A 23015-nucleotide genomic window follows, 5' to 3' on the forward strand; every position below is an offset into this window, starting at 1 on the left:
CGAGTTCCCTTTTCTCCACATCCTTACCAGCATTAGTTCTTTCCTGCCTTTTGGATAAAAACCATTTTAACTGGGGTGAGATGATCTCTCATTGTAGTTTCGATTTGCATCTCTCTGATGATCAGTGATGTTGAGTACCTTTTCATATACCTGTTTGCCATTTGTATGTCATCTTTTGAGATATCTCTATTTAGATCTTTTGCCTATTCTAAATTCAAATTTTACATTTTTTCCTGTTGAGTTGTTTGAGCTCCTTATATGCTCTGGTTATTTATCTCTTGTCAGATTGATAGCTTGCAAATATTTTCTCCCATTCTGTGGATTCTCTCTTCATTTTGTTGATTGTTTCTTTTGCTGCACAGAAGCTTTTTAACTTGATATGATTCCATTTGTTCATTTTTGCATTGTTTGCTTCTGCCTCTAGGGTGTTACTCAAGAAGTCTTTGCCCAGACCAATTTCCTGGAGAGTTTCTCCAACGTTTTCTTGTAGTAGTTTCATAGTTTGAAGTCTTAGATTTAAGTCTTTAATCCATTTTGATTTGATTTCTGTGTATAGTGAGAGATAGAGGTCTAGTTTCATTCTTCTGCATATGGGTACCCAACTTTCCCAGAACATTTATTGAAGAGATCTTTCCCCAGTGTGAGCTTGTGTTAGCCCATTATCACACTGCTATAAAGAACTGCCCAAGACTGGGAAATTTATGAAGGAAAGGGGTTTAATTGACTCACAGTTCCACATGGCTGGGGAAGCCTCATGAAACTTACAAACATGGTGGAAGGGGAGGCAAACACGTCTTTCTTCACATGGCAGCATGAAAGAGATGTGCCACGCAAGGAAAAGCCCCTTATAAAACCATCAGATCTTGTGAGAACTCATTCAGTATCACAAGAATAGTATGAGGGTAATTGTCCCCATAATTCAATTACCTCCCACCGGGTCCTTCACATGACATGTGGGGATTATGGGAACTACAGTTCAAGATGAGATTTGGGTGGGGACACAGCCAAACCATATCAATGTTCCTGGCACTTTTGTTGAAAATGAGTTCGCTGTAGATGTATGAATTTATTTCTGAGTTCTCTATTCTGTTTCACTGGTCTATGTTTATGCCAGTACAGTTTTGGTTACTATAGCTTTTGTTACTATAGCTGTTTTGGTTACTATAGCTTTGTAATATAATTGAAATTAGGTAGTGTGATTCCTCAAGTGTTTTTCTTTTTGCTCAGGATGGCTTTGGCTACTGTAGGTTTTTTGTGGTTCAATATAAACTTCAGGATTATTTATTCTATTTCTGTAAAGAGTATTACTGGTATTTTCATAGAGATTGCATTGAACCTATAGACCACTTTGGGGAGTCTGGACATTTTAACAGTACTGATTCTCCCAATCCATGAACATGGAGTATCTTTCCATTTTTTTGTATTTTCAATTTCTTGCATCAGTGTTTTATAGTTTTTATTATAGAGATCTTTCACTTCTTTGGTTAAGTTTATTCCTAGGTATCTTCTTATATTTGTAGCTATTATAAATGGGATTACTTTCTTGATTTCTTTTTCAGATTGTGTGCTGTTGGCATATAGAAATGTTGATTTTGTATTCTGTAACTTTACTGAATTTGTTTATCAGTTCTAATAGTTTTTTTAGTGGCATCTTTAGCTTTTTCCAGATATTCAGATCATATCACCTATAAACAAGGATAATTTGACTTTTTCTTTCCCAATTTGTATGTTATTTCTTTCTCTTCTCTGATTCCACTATCTAGGACTTCCAGTGATCACATTCTTACCACCTAAGGTAATCATTGTTAAAGCTAGACTTTCTCTATGTCTGTATACTCACATTTTTAAACCAGAAGGACAGTATGAAATAATATTTTACATAGAACATTCTAACCTACTTTTTAAAATCAATAATCTTTATCCTTCCATCTCAATAGATTTTTGTCTCATCTAATACATACCACATTTCCATTTGTGACCCCAAGGAATGTTTCACAGCTGATGTGTCTAGGCAAGACCTGATTTAGGATTACACACTATGTCTGGATGATATGTCCCTTAAGTTTTTTTTAATCCAGCAAAGTTCTTTTATTTATTCATTTATTTATTTATTTATTTATTTATTTATTTAGAGATGGAGTCTTGCTCTGTTGCCCAGGCTGGAGTGCAGTGGTGCAATCTCGGCTCAGTGCAACCTCCACCTCCCAGGTTAAAGCAGTTCTTCTGCCTCATCCTCCCAAGTAGCTGGGATTACAGGTGCGGACCACCACGCCTGGCTAATTGTTTTGTATTTTTAGTAGAGACGGGTTTTCACCATGTTGGCCAGGCTGGTTTCAAACTCCTGACCTCAAGTGATCTGCCTGCCTCGGCCTCCCAAAATGCTGGGATTGCAGACGTGAGCCACCGTGCCCAGCCTAATCCAACAAAATTCTTTGTTGAAGAGACATGGACAGGTGTTCCTCAGAATGCCCTAGCTTCTGGATTTGTATATTACCTCCTTATGTCATTTATCCTGTTTCTTTATCCTCTATATTCTTGCAAGTTGAACTTTAGATAAAGGCCTGATGAGTTCAAGTTAAGCACTTTGCAATAGAATACATCATTAAGTGTGTTGCCACATCTTACTTAGGCATACCACAACATCTATTTAACCCATCAACAGTGATGCTAAAATTGCTGTCTTTGGGCGATGTGACTTCGATTTCCTACATTTTATAGTTAAGTCTTCCCTCCTTACAACAGACTATGGATATTTTAAAACCTCTCAAATTTGGATTTTATTACATTGGAAATCTACTAATTTGGAACTCAGCAACATCTGAGCTATAATTTACGTTGTTCAGCAAAACTCTTTCTTGTAGTAAAAATTAATGATGTAAACTAAAGGGGAATAACAATTTTTAAAATGTTTTTAAGCACTTCAGACTAATCAGTTTACATATATATCATTGACACTGTATTTAATGGAATCTTCTTTTGTTAACTACTACAGCTAAAACTTTTAATAATTCAACACTTTAATAGACAAATTTGTCTTTTCTGTATATTTAGAGGTGATCTGATGGTTTTAAAAATATTTAATAATTTCCAATTTTTATCTATTTGAGAAACCTTTACCTATCAATATTAGTTTGAATTACTAAAGTGCATTCTCTCTTTCTCTGTCTGTCTCTCTCTCTTTTTCTCTGTATCTCTCTGAGAAATTGCTGCCAATGTAGAGAATCTCTAATGATTTATAAATAATGGTTTTTGGAGGTCTACTGAAATTTATTTTTAGTAAATCTTACATACTTAATTGTGCCTTGTTAGGATCAATGAATGAACATTATGATGAGTTCCATCACTGAACATGACTCCTTCATAAACTTAGTAGGTAAAAATTAATTTCTTGATCAAGTCCAAGTTGAAAATATTAGATATCAGAACTCTAAAGTTTATTGATATTGATGGTAATTCAATGAAGAAAATGGCTCAATTGTTAACCAAGTATCTATTATTTTATTTCAGCTGAAAATATTTGAATGTAGTATACCAAACAAGGATTGGACACTTCTGGGTACTCCAGATATTGAATTATGTCTCGGGAGAAGGGGAGGAATTGTGATTGGGCAGGGGGAACTTGGAGAACTTCTGAAATATCAGTAACATTAAAAGGAACATAAGCTGGCCACAGTGGCTCACACCTGTAATCCCAGCACTTCGGGAGGCTAAGGCAGGCAAATCACCTGAGGTCAGAAGTTGGAGACCAGCCTGACCAACATGGTGAAACCCTCTCTCTACTAAAAATACAAAAACATTAGCCAGGCATGATGGTGGGTGCCTGTAATCCCAGCTACTCGGGAGGCTGAGGCAGGAGAATCACTTGAACCTGGGAGGTGGATGTTGCAGTGAGCCAAGATCGCGCCATTTACTCCAGCCTGGGCAACAAGAAGAAAAGTCAGTCTCAAAAAAAACCCAAAAGGAACACATATGTTTTGTACTTTTCTATAAGTATGTCATATTTTAATATTTAAAAAATAAAAAGGATGGAATTACTAAAATGATAAATATATGCCTTAAATATGTTTAATCTAAAGCTTACCAATATAGTTTTACCTGCCGATCTTTTAATATTATGATTTATCTTTTTGTTCTTTGTTTTTACTATGCATTATATACTTTTAATGATTTATCTGTTGTACAGAGTTCAGAGTAATCTTCCTTTACACAAATCACTTTAGTTGTGTATTATTTATAATTTCTAGTTTTGAGGGTTTTTTGGTGAAGAAAAAATATTCTGGACATTTACAATGTTTTCACAATCTTGCACAGTTATTACACCTTTGCCTCATCTAATAGCAATTTTCTTTACTCCTGAGTCTTTCCAACAATTTTTTAGACTTATTTTATCAGTTTATTTAATAGTTAATTAAATTATAGTTATAATAAATATAAATGGCACAAATATTGCACAGTCTGTTCTTGGAGGCATACAGATGAATTGTTGGAGCAGAAATGTAGAGGAGTATTAGAGAGCACCTACTGGCTGTGTGTGTACACATTGCCATTGGCATTGGTCATTATGCTTTAGAACAAGGGTGGATAAACTTTTTCTGTAAGGGGACAGAGGGTAAATATTTTAGGCTTTGTGAGCCCATATGGTTTGTATCACAACTATTCAACTCTAGTGCAAAAGTAGCTATAAATAATAAGTAAGCAAATGGGCGTGGTTGTATCGCAGTCAGACTTTATTTACCTTACCAAGCTCTGGGCTGGATTTAGCTCACAGGGTCTAGTTTGCCGATCCTGATTTATAAAATGAAGCAAGTGTTAGTTAACCTGGAGTATCACTTAAACAGAAGACTGTTGAGAGTGCTTCTCCTCTGTCTCTGAAGAAACTCCTAGATAAATTTTAGTTTGTAAAATAACAATCTCCTAGTTTGGAATCAAGTGGGAGGTGGAACACAGTGTTAATTTCACAACAAATAAGGACTTTTATTATGTCATGCTAAAGAATAAATATGAATTGTAAGAATAAGTATATTGCAAATATTGGCCAAAGGAAGTTTAATTGGTTGGGAGAATAAAGGTATCATTGTAGAGGAAAATAGATTGTAGTTTTTGTAAATAACAGGTAAAATATCTGTGATAATTATTATCCCAATATTAAGTGCAAAAGAGCCTATAACTTATTATCCTGTAAGAATGAAAATATGTTACAAGCAGAAGAAAAATCATACAGGCAACAAATATTTGTAATTGAATGCTGAGAGTTCCAAAAGATTATGATTTGCTAAGAGAAAAGAATTAGAGTACAAGTCTTAATGCTAGGATTCTCTGATCTATAATCAGATTCAGCACGCTGAAAATATGGAATTCTTAAAGCAACTGGTTTTGGAATTGCATTACTGATAATGTAGCCTCTTCCAGTTCAGTTCCACACCTTCAGAATGTATTCAGAGAAACTCAGTCCTCAACAATAAAATTCTATTAGTGCTTTCTCCCAGAGCACCTGCCCAGTAATAATAAAGTATTTGTCATCCTTGCAGAACAGTTTCATGGTCTCCAGTTTCTCCCTATAAACATTTGCAGGTTGGTTGAGAGTGTGAAAGATAAATGTTTGTTATTATTATTATGGAATATTGCCAAGGAATAATCCCCTACTCCAGCCAGTTTTCTTCATAGCGATTATCTGTCACATGTGTTTTATTGGCCATTTATGCAGAATAAGATTGAAATTAGATTGCATCATATATTTCATGCCATCCTTTTTTATCTTTTCTGAATAATCAGCTACGTTAAAGCTTTTAGCCTTATCTTTTTTGTGTCTTGGGACATGTGTTTAATTAAAAAGCCAGCTTATTCACGGTTCAGAATTTTCTTAGTTTGACTTTTCCCCCATATAACAGTATTAAGATTTATCCATGAAAACCTGTCCCATTGTAGTACTGTATTCCCCATTAGACCTGAACTCCTATTAGGAAGATTATGGCGAGATCATGTTACATGGTTAGGATATTGTAGTGATCATGTAAACTGATTTAGGCATGGTTTATCCCTTTGTGATAGGGTATTTAAAAACTGAAATGAGTTGGATGACTGAAGTAGTTGGCTCTTAAAGTTCTTTTCAGTGGAGGTTCCAGGGGCATTTGCTTAAAGGAAGCTGCACCGATCTGGTTTCCTCCTGCAGTATGGGCTGTTCTTTCTCTTTTCTCATTCTCCAGTGCTCACTTATCCTTTTTGGCTGCACTTCTGAATATTGAGAGTCACCTGAGGCAGGATTTCTTGCTTCCATGGCTTAAGTACCATCTGACGGCTCCTAGATTTTTACCACCAACCTTGATCATCTTCCTGGGCTTCAGATTTGTACATCAACTCACTACTGAGCATCCCTAACCAGATGTCTAACAGGCATCTTGAACATGTAAAATACTCAAAACACAACTATTTATATCCATTTGCCCTACTGTCATCATCCTCCACACACATAACAACTTTCTTCTTAGTCATGTTTCACACCTCAGAAAATAATGCCACTTTCCGCTAAAAACCAGTTCTCTTGTTCCACACATATAAATTCATCAGCAAATCCTGTCGTCTTTACCTCGTAAATGTCCCAAACCCTGCCGCTTCTCACTAGCTGTACTTGCAGTTTCCTAAATAAAGCCTCTTCATTCTTAGACTGCACTATTGCAGTAGCTTCCTAAGCTTCCACTCATATGTTCCAAAAATCCATTCTCTTCCCAAGCAGCCAGAATATTGAAAAACATCAATCACAGGAGTTTAAGACCAACCTGGCCAACATAGTGAAACCCCGTCTCTAATAAAAATTAAAAAATTAGCTGGGCATGGTACCAGGTGCCTGTAATCCCAGCTAGTTGGGAGGCTGAGGCAAGAGAATCACTTGAATCCAGGAGGTGGAGGTTGCAGTGAGCTGAGATCATGCCATCGCACTCCAGCCTGGACAACATAATGAGACCCCACCTAAAAAAAAAAAAAGAGAGAAACATAAATCAGATTTATCAATTCCTATTTCATATTCTCCAAAGACCTCCCATTGTCCTTAGAATAAAATCCAAACTATTCACCAAGACCCTTTATGAACTGATGCCCACCTACATTTAATGTCGTATCTTGCAACTTTTCCCTTAGTCACCATACATCAGGTACATTGGCCTTCTGTGTTCAGAACCACCAAACTTTTTCTCGCCTGGGGCCTTTGTGCTTTTTGTCTGGAACACTCTTCCAGAGCATTGCAGGACTGACTGCTTCTTTTCATTTATGTTGCATTTCAACTGCCCTATATAAAAGGACAACACCCTTTCCCCTAACACTCTCCCTAATCCTTTGACCCTTTATCTTATCCATAGCATTTACCATCTGGCCTGTATTTAATTGGGTTTGGTTTGCTCATTCTCTCTCCTTTCTCATTATTTGATTCAGGCTGGTTATAGAGATTTTAGCCTAGGAAAAATGAGTAGCAGCTCCTCTGAAGGAAATGATTGTCCATTGGTATATGGGTGGGAGATGTGTTAGGCAACAAGTGATAATTTGGCCTGCTCATTGACTCAGGCATATGCAACTCACTCCTTTTTGGTACTTTGTACCCATCCCTGTCACACAGATGTGCCATTTTGATCTTTTCATTGCTCAAGAGAAAACTCAAAACTTTTTCTAAATGTTTGGTTACAGTTGTTAAAACAACAAGAAGAGTTAAATTGTCAGCTGGCTCTCTGTGGACCTTCAGGAACCCAGATATGAAAACTGGTGTGTAAAAGTTGCCTGTAGAAATTTAGACATCTGGTTCAGTCCTGCAAGATGCCTATCTCTCACAAAATGTTTTTGTGGTTTCTAGGGTGAAATTCTGTACAGTTAGGAAAATAGAGAAGGTCAAAGAGGTAGTTATGCAGAAGAAATCCACTTTCTTCATTTGACTACTGTGTAAAAGCTCTGAACGTTTCTATTTCTGGTCTGTTATAATTCACTGTGCTTAGGTTGCACTATTTTGCAAGAAGGCTCAAAATAAGGAGTGGATAGAGTCTATACCCAATATCCATGGCTTTAGAATGACCACAGCCAGGCTTATTTCAACCCAGAGATAAGACCCAGGACATGAGATCACAGAAGGCTCTCAGACAGAGACCAGACTATAGAAATGAAGGTAGAATAATTCTGTAGAAGAGGTAGAACACTTCCTTCTTTTCCATTCTCATGACAACTGCTGAATTCTGCAGTCACATGGGAGCCTGGGGCTGCCCTCCAGTTACTCCAGGGCAACCCTGACAAACGACCTTGGCTGCTACTGTTCTTGAAACATGAATGTCAGACCTGTTTCCCATGCAGTTCCACTATGGTAACTCCCGTTTTAGGAGCAAACTTCTACCCCACTAGGGCTCATATCATGGAGTTATGCCAAAAAATAGAAAGTATTCTTCCTGAACAGCTGTGATTCAGTTATACCTAACATTACACATTATACTCACCATGTTATTTCAGCCAACTCTCAGCATTTGTCACAGTCCTCCATACAGATGGTCCTCAACTTACAGTGGTTCAACTACAGTTTTTCAGCTTTACAATTGATTTATCTGGATGTAACTCCATTGCAAATAGAGGAGCATCTAGACTTACAATGGCTCAACTTGCAACTTTTCGACTTTACAATAAGTTTATTGGGGCATTAAGTGCATTTTTAATTTACAACATTTTCCACTTAACAACAGGTTTATTGGGATGTAACCCATTGTAAATTGAGGAGCGTCTGTATTTGGATTTCATCTTCATTTTGATACTATTTGCAACCCTTTTGCCTAAGAAAATTAGCCTACTGTGATGATTTAGACTAATGTCTACTGGAATCTGCCTTGACAGGTTTTCAGATATTTTAAAAATGTACATATGCCCTTCTGTTTCCAACAGCCTTTTCTTCCCCAATTTTAATCCATAATTTTATGTATCCGTTCAGAATTTTTCATCCATCAGAACAACATTGCTTTGTTTTCAAGAAATCTTGTATTGGTTTCTTATGTATTTTCATCACTAAATGCACTTGGGCTATAACTCAGCTCTTTGTGCAGAGGCTGGCTTTTCATATTGTCATTAATAATTCATGAGCTCTATAGAATTACTTTAAACCTTTTAAACCAAGTATCTTGAATCTTAACAGATCCCGTGTCATTTCAGCTTCTAGTTTAGAAAAAAACAAAAACAAAAAAAGATTCAGTGACTAGCCTTGCTGTCTCAGGAGACCTTGAATAAGAATTTTCTTTTTTCTGTATTTTGTTTCTAGTTCAAGATGCCTGAAAATCCTAGAGTGTAGAAATGCTGCCTATCAGAAGTAACAAAACTAGGCCAATTAAGCGATCTTACAGACTGACAAGCATCATAGGGGTCAGAGAAGGAAATTTCCTATCAAAACTCTTCACGGAAGCCTCCTAAGGGTAGCACTGAAAGCTCAGAAGACCTGGGGAGGCTCCTAGATCAGTTACTAAGCTGCATGCACGCTCCTCCCAGCCTAGGAGGAAACCAGGATGAAATTATCTCTCGCTGCGCCCAGACCTGCAGAATCCAACTGACTGCACTGGGTGTGGAAACATGCACTGATGCTTTTGTAGTCTTCACATTTATTTCCCCAAAGAAGCTACACTTAAAATTTTGAGGCATGAGCTAAGTCTTGGAATAATGAAAATTTAGTGTGTATTTTTCAGAGCTCCAAGTCAATCTGGTGGTTGGGATTAGATTGCTTTCTTTTCTTTTTTTTTTTTTTTTTCTGTCTTTTCCTTCTCTCTGTCTTTCTCTTTTAAGTTGTTAAGAGATTTGGGGGTTTTTCTGAGAGGGGGAGGCTTTCCTCCTGATTTCATTCCTCTAGATTTCAATTTTTTAAGTCCCGTTGGAATCAATACTCATAAAATAGAACAGCTTGTCTCATCTGTTTCATTATAATCCAGTAGAATCTATCTTCTTTCAGAATAGTGAGATGTTTTTAAACACTGGTACCTCTAAAAAAAAAAGAGGTCATTTCCTTTACAAATCTGTGTTTTCATTAACACAAATTTCCTGTCTTTCTTGAAAGATAGAATAATTTTTCAGGCCCTCTGATATGTATAAAACCGCTACACAGAACCATTATAGATTTCGAAAAGCAGGAGGAATACAAGAGGACTTTGTTCATCTGGGACTAGAATTTCTAAATTAACCAAAATGAATCATTCTCTATATTTGAGTACAGCTGATTCCACTGGAAATGTATTAATGATGAGACTGATTGCTGCATTTCACAATTGTATTTTAGTTGCATTTGTAATTATGGTGTCACAGCTACTTTCTGATTTTTTTAAATCAAGTCGTCTTTAATCAAGTCCTTTTTTCTGCTTGGGAAAATAGCACCCCCAAAAGACATGGTTGCAAGCCCATTTACTTGATGATGGGAAAATACCACCCCCAAAAGACATGGTTGCAAGCCCATTTACTTGATGATTGTTTTAGGGCATTGCTTCTCAGACTTTTAATGTGCATATGAATCACCTGTGGATACTTTTTAACCTTCAGATTCTGAAATAGGTCAGGGGTGGGACTCAGGACCCTACTTTTCTTTCTCTTTCTTTCTTTCTTTTTTTTCTTTCTTTCTTTCTTTCTCTTTCTTTCTTTTTCTTTCTTTCTTTCTTTCTCTTTCTTTCTTTCTCTCTCTCTTTCCTTCCTTCCTTCCTTCCTTTTTTCCTTCCTCCCTCCCTCCCTTCCTTTTCTTTCTTTCTTTCTTTTTTTTGTTTCTTTCTTTTTTTTTTTTTTGAGACGAGGTCCCACTCTGTTTCCCAGGCTACAGTGCAGTGGTACAATCTCAGCTTACTGCAGCCTCTACCTCCCAGGATCAAGTGATCCCCCAATCTCAACCTCCTGAGTAGCTAGGACCACAGCACCCACCCCCATACTCGGCTAATTTTTAAAATTTTTTGTAGAGACAGTGTCTGACTATGTTACCCAGGCTGGTCTTGAATCCCTGGGCTCAAGCAATCCTCCCACCTTGGCCCCTCGAAGTGCTGGGATTACAGGCGTGAGCCACCACGCCCAGCCAAGATCCAGCATTTCTAACAAGCCCCTGGTGCTGCCGTTGCTGCTGGTCCACAGACTAAATTTTAAATAGCAAGATTTTAGAATATCTTTACATAAAAATTTCAAATTTAATAATTCTCAAATAGGAGGGTAAAGATTAGAATTAAATAGGTTAGTTGTAAGAACCAACCTATTTAATTTAAATCCAAGGGTGGAATTAAATAGGTTCTAAAGACAGGTCAGTGAAGGCAGATCCAATGGTTCACATCCTGGTAGATACATCCTTTGTACAAAGGTTGCTTTCTTTGCGACCCCTCCACTATTTTAACAGCAAGCCAATGGACAGCTTATGTTCAAATTCCTTGTGGATGGAGGTAGTTTATTTACTATGCTCCAATCTTTATATGTCTAGAGCCTAGCATATTCCCTGGCACTTAATCCATGGCCAATTAGTGAGTTGAACTGAATCAAACTGAACTGATTGAACTTCACTGGAACAATATAGGGAAAGAACCGAGTTTTGTACCTTTAAAGTCACTTCTTTCCTCTTTAAGTGATTCATACTGCTTTTATGTACAAATTGAAAATCAGCCTGTCAGTAATTATCAGTAATTGATTACTAATTTCCAGTATTATGCTTTTTTTCAAGTCATATTCTCTTAAAATGCAACATGAAAAAATACAAATGCAAATTAAAGATAATGAAGATTTAAGAATCTCAAAGCAGTTATATTCCTAGGAATACTAAATGAAATTCTATCTCCAATAAGCAGACTTTGACAATCATTTATTATTTAAGAGTTTTATTCTGGGGATAAGAGGGAAGGCATTCCTAGACTATTTTGGCAGATTCTAACCTGTTCTTCTCACTTCTAAAAGAGTACAGTTTATTCTTGATCTTCAATAAAATATGCAAATTCAAAATATTGTAGTTAGTGTATTTGCAACCTACACAGATTTCAATAAATGATTGTATCGATCTCAGTATTGCACAAATAAAACTTGAATGCTATTTTTCATTCTTTTGCTATTTGATTTTGCCTCTTTTATGTTTTAACAGCATTATGGAGATATAATTCACATACTATGTAGTTCACCCATTATAAATCTACAGCTGTCTTTCAGTATACTGAGAGTTGTGTATCCATCACCACAATCAATTTTAGAATATTTTCATTATCCCACAAAGAAATCCTGCACCTCTCAGCCATTACCCCCAACTTCTTCCCTCTTCCTAGCCCTCATCAACCACAATCTACTTTTTGTCTCTATAGATGTGTCTCTTCTGAACATTTCATGTCAATGAAATCATATGTGGTCTTTTGTGACTTCTTTCACTTAGAATAATGTTTTCAAAGTTCATCCATGTTATGGCATATATCAGTTCTTCCTTCCTTTTTGTGGCTGAATAATATTTAATGATATGGCTATACCATATTTTATTTATTAGTTTGTGGACATTTAGATTGTTTCTACCTTTTAGCTATTACGAATAATACTGCTATAAACATTTGTATACACATTTTTAGGTGGATATGTTTTCATTTCTCTTGGATATATATCTAGGAGCAAATTTGCTGAAACATATGGTAACTCTGTGTTTAACTTTTGAGGAACTACCAGATTGTTTTCCAAAGTGGCTCTACCATTTTACATTCCCACTGGCAATGTATGAGGGCTCCAATTTCTCCACATCCTCTCCAACACTTGCTATTGTCTGTCTTATTGATTACAGCCATCCTAGTGGGTGTGAAGTGGTATCTCATTGTGGTTTTGACTTGCATTTCCCTGATTATCATTAGTATTTCCCAGTGATATTGAGCATCTCCTCATGTGCTTATTAACCATTTGTATGTCATCTTTGAAGAAATGTCTATTCAGATTCATTGCCCATTTTAAAATTAGGCTTTGTCTTTTTGGAGTTTTAAGAGTTCTTTATATATGCTAGATATAAGTACCTAATAAGATACATGATTTGCAAAAATTTCTTCCCATTCTATGAGTTCTCTTTTCACTCTCTTGATGGTGTCTATGTTTTTTTTTTCTTTTTTTCACATGGAGTCTCGCTCTGTAGCCCAAGCTGGAGTACAGTGGCACCATCTTGGCTCACTGCAACCTTCAACTCCTGGGTTCAAGCGATTCTTGTGGCTCAGCCTCCTGAGTAGCTGGGACAATAGGCACGTGCCACCACACCCGGCTAATTTTTTGTATTTTAGTAGAGACAGGGGGTCTTCAATTTTGATGAATCTAATTAATTTTTTCATCTGTTGCTTGTGCTTTTGATGTCATGTCCAAGAAACCGGTGCCTAATCCAATATCATGAAAGCTTATCCGTTTCCTTCTAAGAGTTTTATAGCTATAGGTCTCACATTTTTGTCTTTGATCAATTTTGCATTCATTTTTGTATGTGGTGTTCTTTTACTTTTTAAGTGCTGTGATCTTGGCTACCACGCAAGTCTGAATAGAGCCCTCAGAACATATCTCTCTGCGGAGTACAACCTTGAAACCTCCAGACATGAGGGCTTAGACATTATTGAGAATGCAGTTGATAATTTAGAGCCCCGGAGTGATAAGCAGAGATTCATGGAGATGTACCCTGCTGCGTTCTGTCCACCAATGAAGTTTGAGTTTCAGTCTCACATGGGTGATGAGGTCAGTAATTGATCATTTTTAAAATAATGAATTGTCTCTTCACTTATATTTCTCCTCACTTGCTATAATCTAACAGTTGTAATAATTCCAAGTTGTTTTCTCTCTCCTATCCTTGCAAAGGCCCTTAATATAATGCTAAGATCAGCCGCTACCAACATTTTTTTTTTTGTTGTTTGAGACAGAGTCTGGCTCTGTCGCCCAGGCTGGAGTGTACTGGCGCGATCTCGGCTCACTGCAAGCTCCGCCTCCCAGGTTCATGCCATTCTCCTGCCTCAGCCTCTGGAGTAGCTGGGACTACAGGCACCCACCACCACGCCCGGCTAATTTTTTTGTGTTTTTATTAGAGACAGGGTTTCACCATGTTAGCCAGGATGGTCTCTATCTCCAGAGCTCGTGATCCACCCGCCTCGGCCTCCCAAAGTCCTGGGATTACAGGCATGAGCCACCGTGCCTGGCCAGTCCTACCAACTTTTAAAGCAAATGTCAAACACTCAAATACTCACAAAGGTCAAACAGATAAAAGGTGCAGATTTCTGTTGCACTAAGGTTTCCCAGAATAGAAAGTTTTTGTTCTACCTCAAGACATTTTAATTTAATGAAAAGGAAGGCATTTTGCTGGTCTGATAGAATCTGTCTGATGGCTTCTTATAATCCTGATTTAAAGATTCTCATAAAGAAAAGTAATTGTATATGGCAGGAAAATGGAAGAAAAAAAAAAGTACAAGACTTCTTTTAAGACTCAAATTGGCTCCAAAGTTTAAAATGAGCCTTAGAAATTATGACTGTTTTATATCCTTTATATAAATTCAGCTTTCTATCCTGTTTTACCAAAAACATGCATTTAAACTGATTATGAGTTACAGTTGCTTATGTTATTGTCTATGAACAGGAGAAGACAAAAAAAGCCAGTTTATGGAGCATGCTATATAATAGCATTTGGTGTCTCAGCTGTGCAAAACAAAACTCATAGATAAAAACTCAACTCGGCCGGGCACGGTGGCTCGCGCCTGTAATCCCAGCACTTTGGGAGGCTGAGGCAGGCGGATCACAAGGTCAGGAGATCGAGACCATCCTGGCTAACATGGTGAAACCCCGTCTCTACTAAAAATACAAAAAATTAGCTGGGCATGGTGGCGGGCACCAGCTACTCGGGAGGCTGAGGCAGGAGAATGGCGTGAACCTGGGAGGTGGAGCTTGCAGTGAGCTGAGATCGCACCACTGCACTCCAGCCTGGGCGACTGAGCAAGACTCTGTCTCAAAAAAAAAAAACTCATAGATAAAAACTCAGTCTTAACTTATGGTGACAGTCTGTTTTTCAAAATAGATGTAATTATAAGATCATGAAAGATTTCTTTAATGTCATATTTTTTCTGAAATACCAAGTGTTAAGACATATAAAATATATATGTGTGTATGTATTTATATATAATGTACCTGCTGTATTTCTAATTGGATTTTATGTGTGTTTGATAGAAATGGTAAGCAGTTTTTAAGCCAAAAGAACATGGATTTTGACAAGCAGGATGAGTAGCTTATCCCATGTTTCCAAAAACAAATGGTCGCTGTTTAAATTTTTCAGCTGTGGATATGTTAAGCATGGCATGTTAACATATCACAGACAAATGACATCAGTTGGATGTTAATGGTTTTATTATTTTAATAAAATAAGTTGGTTGCCCTTTTTTATGGCCAGTTCTGCTAAGGAACAGTGGTAATCTCTCTAATGTTTTGGAAACTCCATAAAAGGAACCCCCATCAGCCAAGAGCATTTCTAAAACAAGGCAGATAAGAAGAAATTGTTTGTTTCTGGTGCAGTTTTGATAATGCTCTGATTTTGAACTTATCCATAATTGAGATCATGGCCAAATATATTCTATCAAAACCTAAGATAAGTGGCCTCTTGAAGTTCATGGTGAGTCACGCGATTTGGCTGCTATTGGCTAGGGAAGCCATATTTGAAAGATGCTCAAATAGTCATTCACATTTTCTGAGTTTTTACTGTGTGCCAAGCGCTGATCTAAGTTGCTTCTGTACATTGTCTCATTTCATTCCCACAGCAGCCCTGTGTTATAAGAACTCTTATTATTCTCATTCTACAGATTAGGAAGCTGAGGTTGTGTAACTTACCACAGTCACCTGGCTAGTAGGGGACAGAGCTGGCATTCGAGTACAACTGACTGACTCGAGAGCTCAGACCCTAACCAATAAGCCCTGCTGCCTTCTTAATTTATGTCTGTATGGTCCACATGAATCATCTTCTGCCTCTGCACAAGAGCCATTAAGAATTCCACGAGTGAGATTTCATCATCAGAGCTCCATCGCAGGAACTGCTCCGTTCTTACCACAGTCCTTCCTGCAGCTGCCATCTTCCAGTCGTAGCCAGGCCAAGCAGCTGCATTCTACTGTTGCAGCTTATGTAACAGCTCCATATTTACAAGAGAAGTTTTGATGCGCTTATTAAAAGTAAATATGTAATTGGAACCTTGAGAGGATTGGTGTGATTCGTGCGTCATTTAAATAGGAGAACTGTGCTTCTGGAGGTGGGTCTGTGGTGCCCCATTGTAACTGTGGTTTCTCATTCTCCATCAGGTGTGCCAGGTCAGTGCCCAGCAACCAGTCCAGGCAGAGCTCATGCTCAGGTACCAACAGTTGCAGTCCCGCCTCGCCACGCTCAAAATCGAGAATGAAGAGGTGAGCATGCGTTCATCCTGCCACACCAGTGTTCTGAATTCAGATATAACTGGAAGGCATTCTCACATGATCTAGGCATATTTAATATTCAAGATTCAACCTCTTCATTATGTATTTCCTGCTCTCAGGGTTCCTGTAATACTCTTTGTAGGGGATAAATGCAAAGATTCTGTATTCTGCCATAGATTAATATTTTACTAGACACTCACTGCATATACATGTAAACATAATTTTTTTACCTTAAATTGTAATTCATACTGAAAATAGTTCCCATGGGTTGTCAAATTCAACATATATGTACAAAAATATACAATCCTGTGTACAGTGGAACTTTTGACTAATATGTTAATTTATTTTTTAAAATATTTTGTAGAGATGGGGCCTTGCTGTGTTGCCCAGGCTGGACTCAAACTCCTGGCTTCAAGCAGTCCTATCTTGGCCTCCCAAAGTGCTGGGATTACAGGCATGAGCCATTGTGGGGCCTGGCCCACAGTGTGCCATGTTAATTTAATCCTAACTTTTAAAATTCACTTTTTTTCCCTTATGCTTTCCTATATTCTCTAAATTTTTGGTACTGAACATGGCATTACTGATATAATGAGAACAAAATCATATTTTGAAATGGTACTTGAATGAGGATAGACAAATGTTTATTTGCCAGCATTAGTATATTTAAATGAATAGAGTATAAAATATGAATTATTAATATATGTTGAGTTAGGAAGCAGTTATACAATTCAGCTGCCTATTTCTGAAATTAACTTACTTGAATCCATGTTCTCCTAAAATAAAGATACGAACCACAAATGTTTCTTGCATTAATCAAGGCTCCCAATTGTAATTTACAGGAACACAAGTTACAAAGTTAACTATTGGTCAGTGTTTGCAGTACCCTCAGACATCACTGGATTTGTGTTCAAATGACATTATCAGGACTCTCTCTCTTTTTATCACTTTGAAGTGATTTCTTCATGTGTGTTGGTAGTGTGTTGGGGATAGAGGCAGAACTGTGTGGTCCCTTTTAAAGCTTGCCATCCCACTTCATCCTAGCATCCTTGTCTCTGCAGTAGGACTGACTCTTCACTGACCTGGCTAAAGTCATGCATACTTCTGGACAAACGATTCCATCTAGGAGATGAGATTCTGTCATTGGCCAGCCTGGAGAATGTGCAGCTCATAGAACCCTTTGATTGAGAATTCCAACAGAAATAGTGTATTTCTAGAGACAATTCCCAAAAGAAAGGATTGTGGGACAGAAGTGAAAAAATAACTTACAATGATAAAGTGAATATCCAAAATTCACTTTCATACCCTGTTTTGTTTTAATCCCACCAGGATGTTTGAGCTCTGTGTACTGGTTTCTGTTAAGAAAGAATGATGTATTTTTAGACCGGTATAATTTGGTCAAAACCCATTGTAAATTTTGGCTTTTATTATTCCTAATAGAAACAAACCAGCCCTTATTCAAATGTGTGTATTTAAGATGCAACCAATGTCATCTCTATATAGAGTCCCACAAATGAACCTTTCCAAAGGAAAGCTACTGCTCACCTTGAAGTAGCGTTTGAGAGCCTAGGTTTTGGCTAGGCTTCACAAAATACCTAATGCAGTTTACTGGATCCTGTTCTATCTACAGTTTGTATGTCTAGTGACTTCCCTTGTTTTTCCCTGCATATCCTTCTGCTGTTTTATTTGGATAACATTCTCTAAACTCAAGGAAAATAGGGTATTATACACAAAGTCAAAACTGGCAGCTCAAGGATATGTTTTGTTTGGCTCCCAAAGTTTTGACCTGTTTTTTTAAAAAAAGGTCTGGCTACTCTGGCCCTGCACTGCTTCATGAATTGAAGAGCTGGGGCATTTGAATTCTACTTTGCCAGAGTCATTCAACTCCCAGTTCTCTTACAGTGAACTGTTTGTGTTACCTGTCTGGCCTCCGCAGGCCTTTGAGTTTGTGACCCTTAATGTATGCCTTTTTAGGCATAATGTGGAGAAGCACAGTGTCCTTATAAACTTAGAGAGTCAGGCAATGCTTTGTGAGGGTTAATTTTTAAAAATTCTCTAAAGAACTTGGGAAGCTGAGGGAGGATCTCTTGAGCCCAGGAGTTCGAGGCTGCACTGAGGTGAGATGGTGCCACTGCACTTTAGCCTGGGTGACAGCAGGACCCTGTCTCTTAAAAATATTAATTAATTAAAATAAATTTTTAAAAACCTACTGACTGCAAAATAAAACTTAAAAAGTACTTTTTAAACATTAGCTGAAGCAGCAAATGAATTGGATTATCCTAATGTTTCTTGTGAGCATGACTACTGGTTTATGATTTGTTGGACACCGAAGAAAATTTACTGTGGTGGAGTGGGATTCTCAAAGAAAGTAAGATTTAAATTAGATTTTTGATAATCAGTAGATAACCATAAAAATAGAGGGAAGAAAAGATATTTCAATATATGTCAAGGTTCCTTGGGAGAATAGAACAGTTTGGTTATCACCCCAGTTCTCTTTGGGGATGAACTGAAGGAGAAGGTGAGGTCATTCAACAAGAAGCTTTGAGAGCCAAGTTAAGGAGTTTTGTTACTGTGGTTCAGTACAATAAATACTGAAGGTCCCCAGGGCTTGAGGCTGCATTGAGCTATGATTATGCCACTGCACTCTAGCCTGGCCAATGGAATGGGACCCTGTCTCCCCCACCAAAAGAAAGAAAAGTTGAGAGAGAATTTCACCCAAGTTTTAAAAAGCATGGACAGTGCAGCTAAGTAGAACATGAACCTTTTCACCAAATCTTAGAATACCTTAAATAGTCACTTTGGGAGGCCAAGGCGGGCAGATTGCCTGAGCTCAAGAGTTCGAGAACAGCCTGGGCAACATGGTGAAACCCCATCTCTACTAAAATACAAAAAATTAGCCGGGCCTGGCAGCATGCGCCTGTAATCCCAGCTACTCAGGAGGCTGAGACAGGAGAATCACTTGAACCCGGGAGGTTGCAGTGAGCCAAGATCATGCCACTGCCCTCCAGCCTGGGTGACAGAGCAAGACTCCGTCTCAACAACAACAACAAAAAAAAAGTAGGCACCACCTGCAACAGACCATATCTGGCCCATGAAAAAAAATTTTTTTGAGACAAGGTCTCACTCGGCCACCCAGGCTGGAGTGCAAAGGCACAGTCATAGCTCACTGCAGCCTCAACCTCACAGGCTCAGGTAATCCTCCCACCTCAGCCTCCTGAGTAGCTGGGACTGCAGGCACACACCACCACACCTGGCTGATTTTTGTATTTCTCATAGAAACTGGATTTCACCACGTTGCCCAGGCTGGTCTCTAACTCCTGGGTTCAAGCGATCCACCTGCCTTGGTCTCCCAAGATGCTGGGATTACAGGTGTGAGCCATCACTCCTGGCCTGAAAACTTTTGTTTGCTCTACAGTGCTTGGGTTTGAAAGTTATTTACTATCCTGTAAAAACTGTAAGTTTTCATAAAAATACCAATATGCAGGGTGAGCACAGTGGCTCACACCTATAATCCCAGCACTTCAGGAGGCCAAAGCAGGCAAATCTCTTGAGGTCAGGAGTTCGAGATCAGCCTGGCCAACATGACAAAATGCTGTCTCTACTAAAAATATAAAAATTAGCCAGGCATGGTGGCGCATGCTTGTAGTCCCAGTTACTCAGGAGGCTGAGGCGGGAGAATCACTTGAACCCAGGAGGTGGAAGTTGCAGTGAGCTGAGATTACACCACTGCACTCCAGCCTGGGCGACAGTGCAAGACTCTGTCTCAAAAAAAATATAGATATATATTATATATAATATATATATTATATATATTTACATATTTATATTTTATAAATATACATGTTCATAAAATAATGTATAATATATAAATTATATAATATATAATAATATATATTATATTATAAATAATAAACATTATTTATAATATATAAATATTAAATTATAAATTATTTAATTTATAAATATTTAATTTATTAAATTATAAATATTTAATTTATAAATATTATTAAATTATATAAATTATTTATATTTATAATATAAATAATATATATTTATCAATATCCAGCCTCTTTAAAAATTAGAAGAACTGATCACACTAGACCTGTGTTTCTACAGGACAACAACTGACTTCCTTTAGACATAGAATGTGTGCTTCCAGTTTGCCATGTTCTCCACTCAGCCCACTCAGCTCATTTTCATGGCTTGCCTGGCCCTTAAAGATATTTGAGTTTGTATTACCTGCCTTAAAACAAAGAGAAGAGAGCAGTACATGCTTGTGAAATGGCCTCAGTATACTTAAAAGTAGTAAAAGCTAAAAGGTTTGAGAAGGGCTTAATTAAATCTGTGGTTGATAAAGATTCATAAGAGATTGTGACATTTATTGTCACTTCCCAACTATACATTTACCTGATAAACTTTTAAAAATGAGGTTTGAGTTTTATTATGCTGCAAACTTGCGCCCTTAGTACCTCAGTCTCACGATTCCAACTTCCAGCCGATCCGTCAGTGAATATTCATTAGTGCCCACTGTGTGTTATGCATATGGAATTAGAGCGGGGCCTGCTGCCACACAGCCTTGTGCCCGATCATTGTTTTATTTTGATTACTTAGCTGTTTATTAAAACTTTGAAGGGAAACATTAATAAACATTACTTTTGTTTTTGTTTTGTTTTGTTTGAGACAGGGTGCCAGTCTGTCATCCAGGCTGGAGTGCAGTGGCACAGTCACTGCAGCCTCAACCTCCCGGGCTCAGGTGGTCCTCCTGCCTTAGCCTCCCAAGTAGCTACTTTTTTATTACTTACAGAGACAGTGTTTCTACAAATAATTATTTTGAATTATTCTTTAAATTTTCAATTATTGTTCATGAATTTTGTTCAAAAACAAAATAATATGCCCAGCTACTTTTTTATTATTCGTAGAGACAGAGTCTCCCTATGTTTCCCAGGCTGGTTGAACTCCTGGGCTCAAGAGATCTTCCTGCCTTGGCCTCCCAGAGTGCTGGGATTACAGGTGAAAGCTACAGCCGGCTCACATTACTCATTTCAGCCACCCGGCCCAACATTGCTCTTAAAGGCAACTTTTCAAAAACAAACTAATCATTTATACCTTTCTCATTATAAACATTTTCCAAACACTTTCCAGCCTAATATTGCGCTGTCTTGTCTGCTTTCTCAAAAGTTTGCATTTAACCTTGTTGTAGGGATTTCTGCTTAGGGGTCATTCCTGTTGCTTCTTCCTTTCCAAACTAGCCTCTGGAGTAACTCACCATTGATTACAGTTCCCATTTCTTCAAGTTTCTCATTTCTCCCTTTATCTATACACAGTCAAAGAAAGAGAAAAAGGAACTACTTTGAGGAGAGCATCTATGCCTTTTATATTTTTTTAGGACAACATTGGTTTGTAATAGCTTGCCCCATTTTCAGACTGTTTGTCCCAATATTTGGTCCAGAAAATAAAGTTTTCATCAGCATGTCACTGCTGTTCTATGAGTAAAACCTTCTCACATATAAAACAACTAGTCTCTCTTAAATTATAGTAGATTTACCACCCTGAGGGGAATGTACAATGAGAGAGACCCATAATTTCTCAATCAATTTGCAACAGTGTTGAATGAACAGATAGCTCCACGTAAATTTTCCTAGCACCATTTGAAGTCTTTCACCAGCAGCTTGCCAACGAGTATTTCACAGACTGTTCCAAAAATACATTACTTACACAAGATATTTTAAACAATAATGAGCCAGATTTTAGGCAAACATTTGAGACAATTTTCATGGCATGGGAAATTGAGGGAACTAAGAGATATTTCAGTTATACCTCCTACCTAGGGTAGAAAAATCATATTTTCCCCCCAAATTTCTCATAATACCAGTGGCCTCAGCAGAATCCCAGGTCATGTAAATCAATGATGAAACTCTCCTGGGGGATTCTCAAGTTCTTTTGAGACTTGATATAAGATATGAAGCCTGATAACCACTTAATTATAATTGCTGCTTTGGATCTTCTCTGTGGCCTTTAACTTCATTTTTACTGATTTAAGTATCTTTGACTTGCCTGCAACCTTCTACTGATAAAGCTAACAGGAAAATCCTAAGTAAAAGATAACTGCCATTTGTCCCTTAGATGGCATCATCTTCTTGGCCAAAATTAAAAATAGGATCAACTGTCTTTCACCACGAACACACATTTATATTTTTTGTTTCAAGCAAGCTTTAGCTCACTAAAGGGAGGGCCTTGATCCAAAAGAATACCAAGAGAAATGAGGAGAATTTCTAGGATGGGTATAAAAATGAGTCCTGGGATAGGGCACCCCAAAGAAAATGGCAGAGCTCAGGATGGCTCTCCGTGGAGAAGCCACTCATTTTCTCTGATGCACTGAGCATTTTTTGGCATCTATGATTTGAAAGGATAACTCCAGCGTCCACTGTTCATTCAGTGAACTTTTTCTGATAATTTGCTGTGTTTCAGGCACCGTGCTAGTCCCTGGAGCTATAAAGATTAATAAGTTATCACTGACTTCAAGTTGCTTCCACCATAGGTGGAAATATAAACCTCTAAACAGTGTAGCAGGTGCTTGTGAGAAATCAATTTGAGATCATGCTTCTTAGACCACACTCAGTGTCAGGTCCACTCACATGGGT

At 37.7% G+C, this 23015-nt stretch overlaps 2 protein-coding genes across 3 annotated transcripts in view; one reads left to right on the top strand and one right to left on the bottom strand.

The window, feature by feature from the left end:
• Positions 1-23015, bottom strand: part of PPM1H (protein phosphatase, Mg2+/Mn2+ dependent 1H) — a 1465797-nt gene that overhangs the window by 1199830 nt on the left and 242952 nt on the right. The gene's annotated exons all lie outside the window — the stretch shown is intronic.
• The window catches only part of SRGAP1 (SLIT-ROBO Rho GTPase activating protein 1), a 306109-nt gene that overhangs the window by 210355 nt on the left and 72739 nt on the right, over positions 1-23015 (top strand). For both annotated transcript variants that reach the window (XM_050748400.1, XM_050748401.1), the window contains exons 7-8: positions 13456-13677; positions 16267-16368. In XM_050748400.1, the coding sequence (XP_050604357.1) occupies positions 13456-13677; positions 16267-16368 (324 nt within the window). The remainder of the gene's footprint in view (positions 1-13455; positions 13678-16266; positions 16369-23015) is intronic.

Source organism: Macaca thibetana, chromosome 11, assembly GCF_024542745.1.
Source record: "Macaca thibetana thibetana isolate TM-01 chromosome 11, ASM2454274v1, whole genome shotgun sequence".
In the NCBI taxonomy this organism is placed as follows: Eukaryota; Metazoa; Chordata; class Mammalia; order Primates; family Cercopithecidae; genus Macaca; species Macaca thibetana.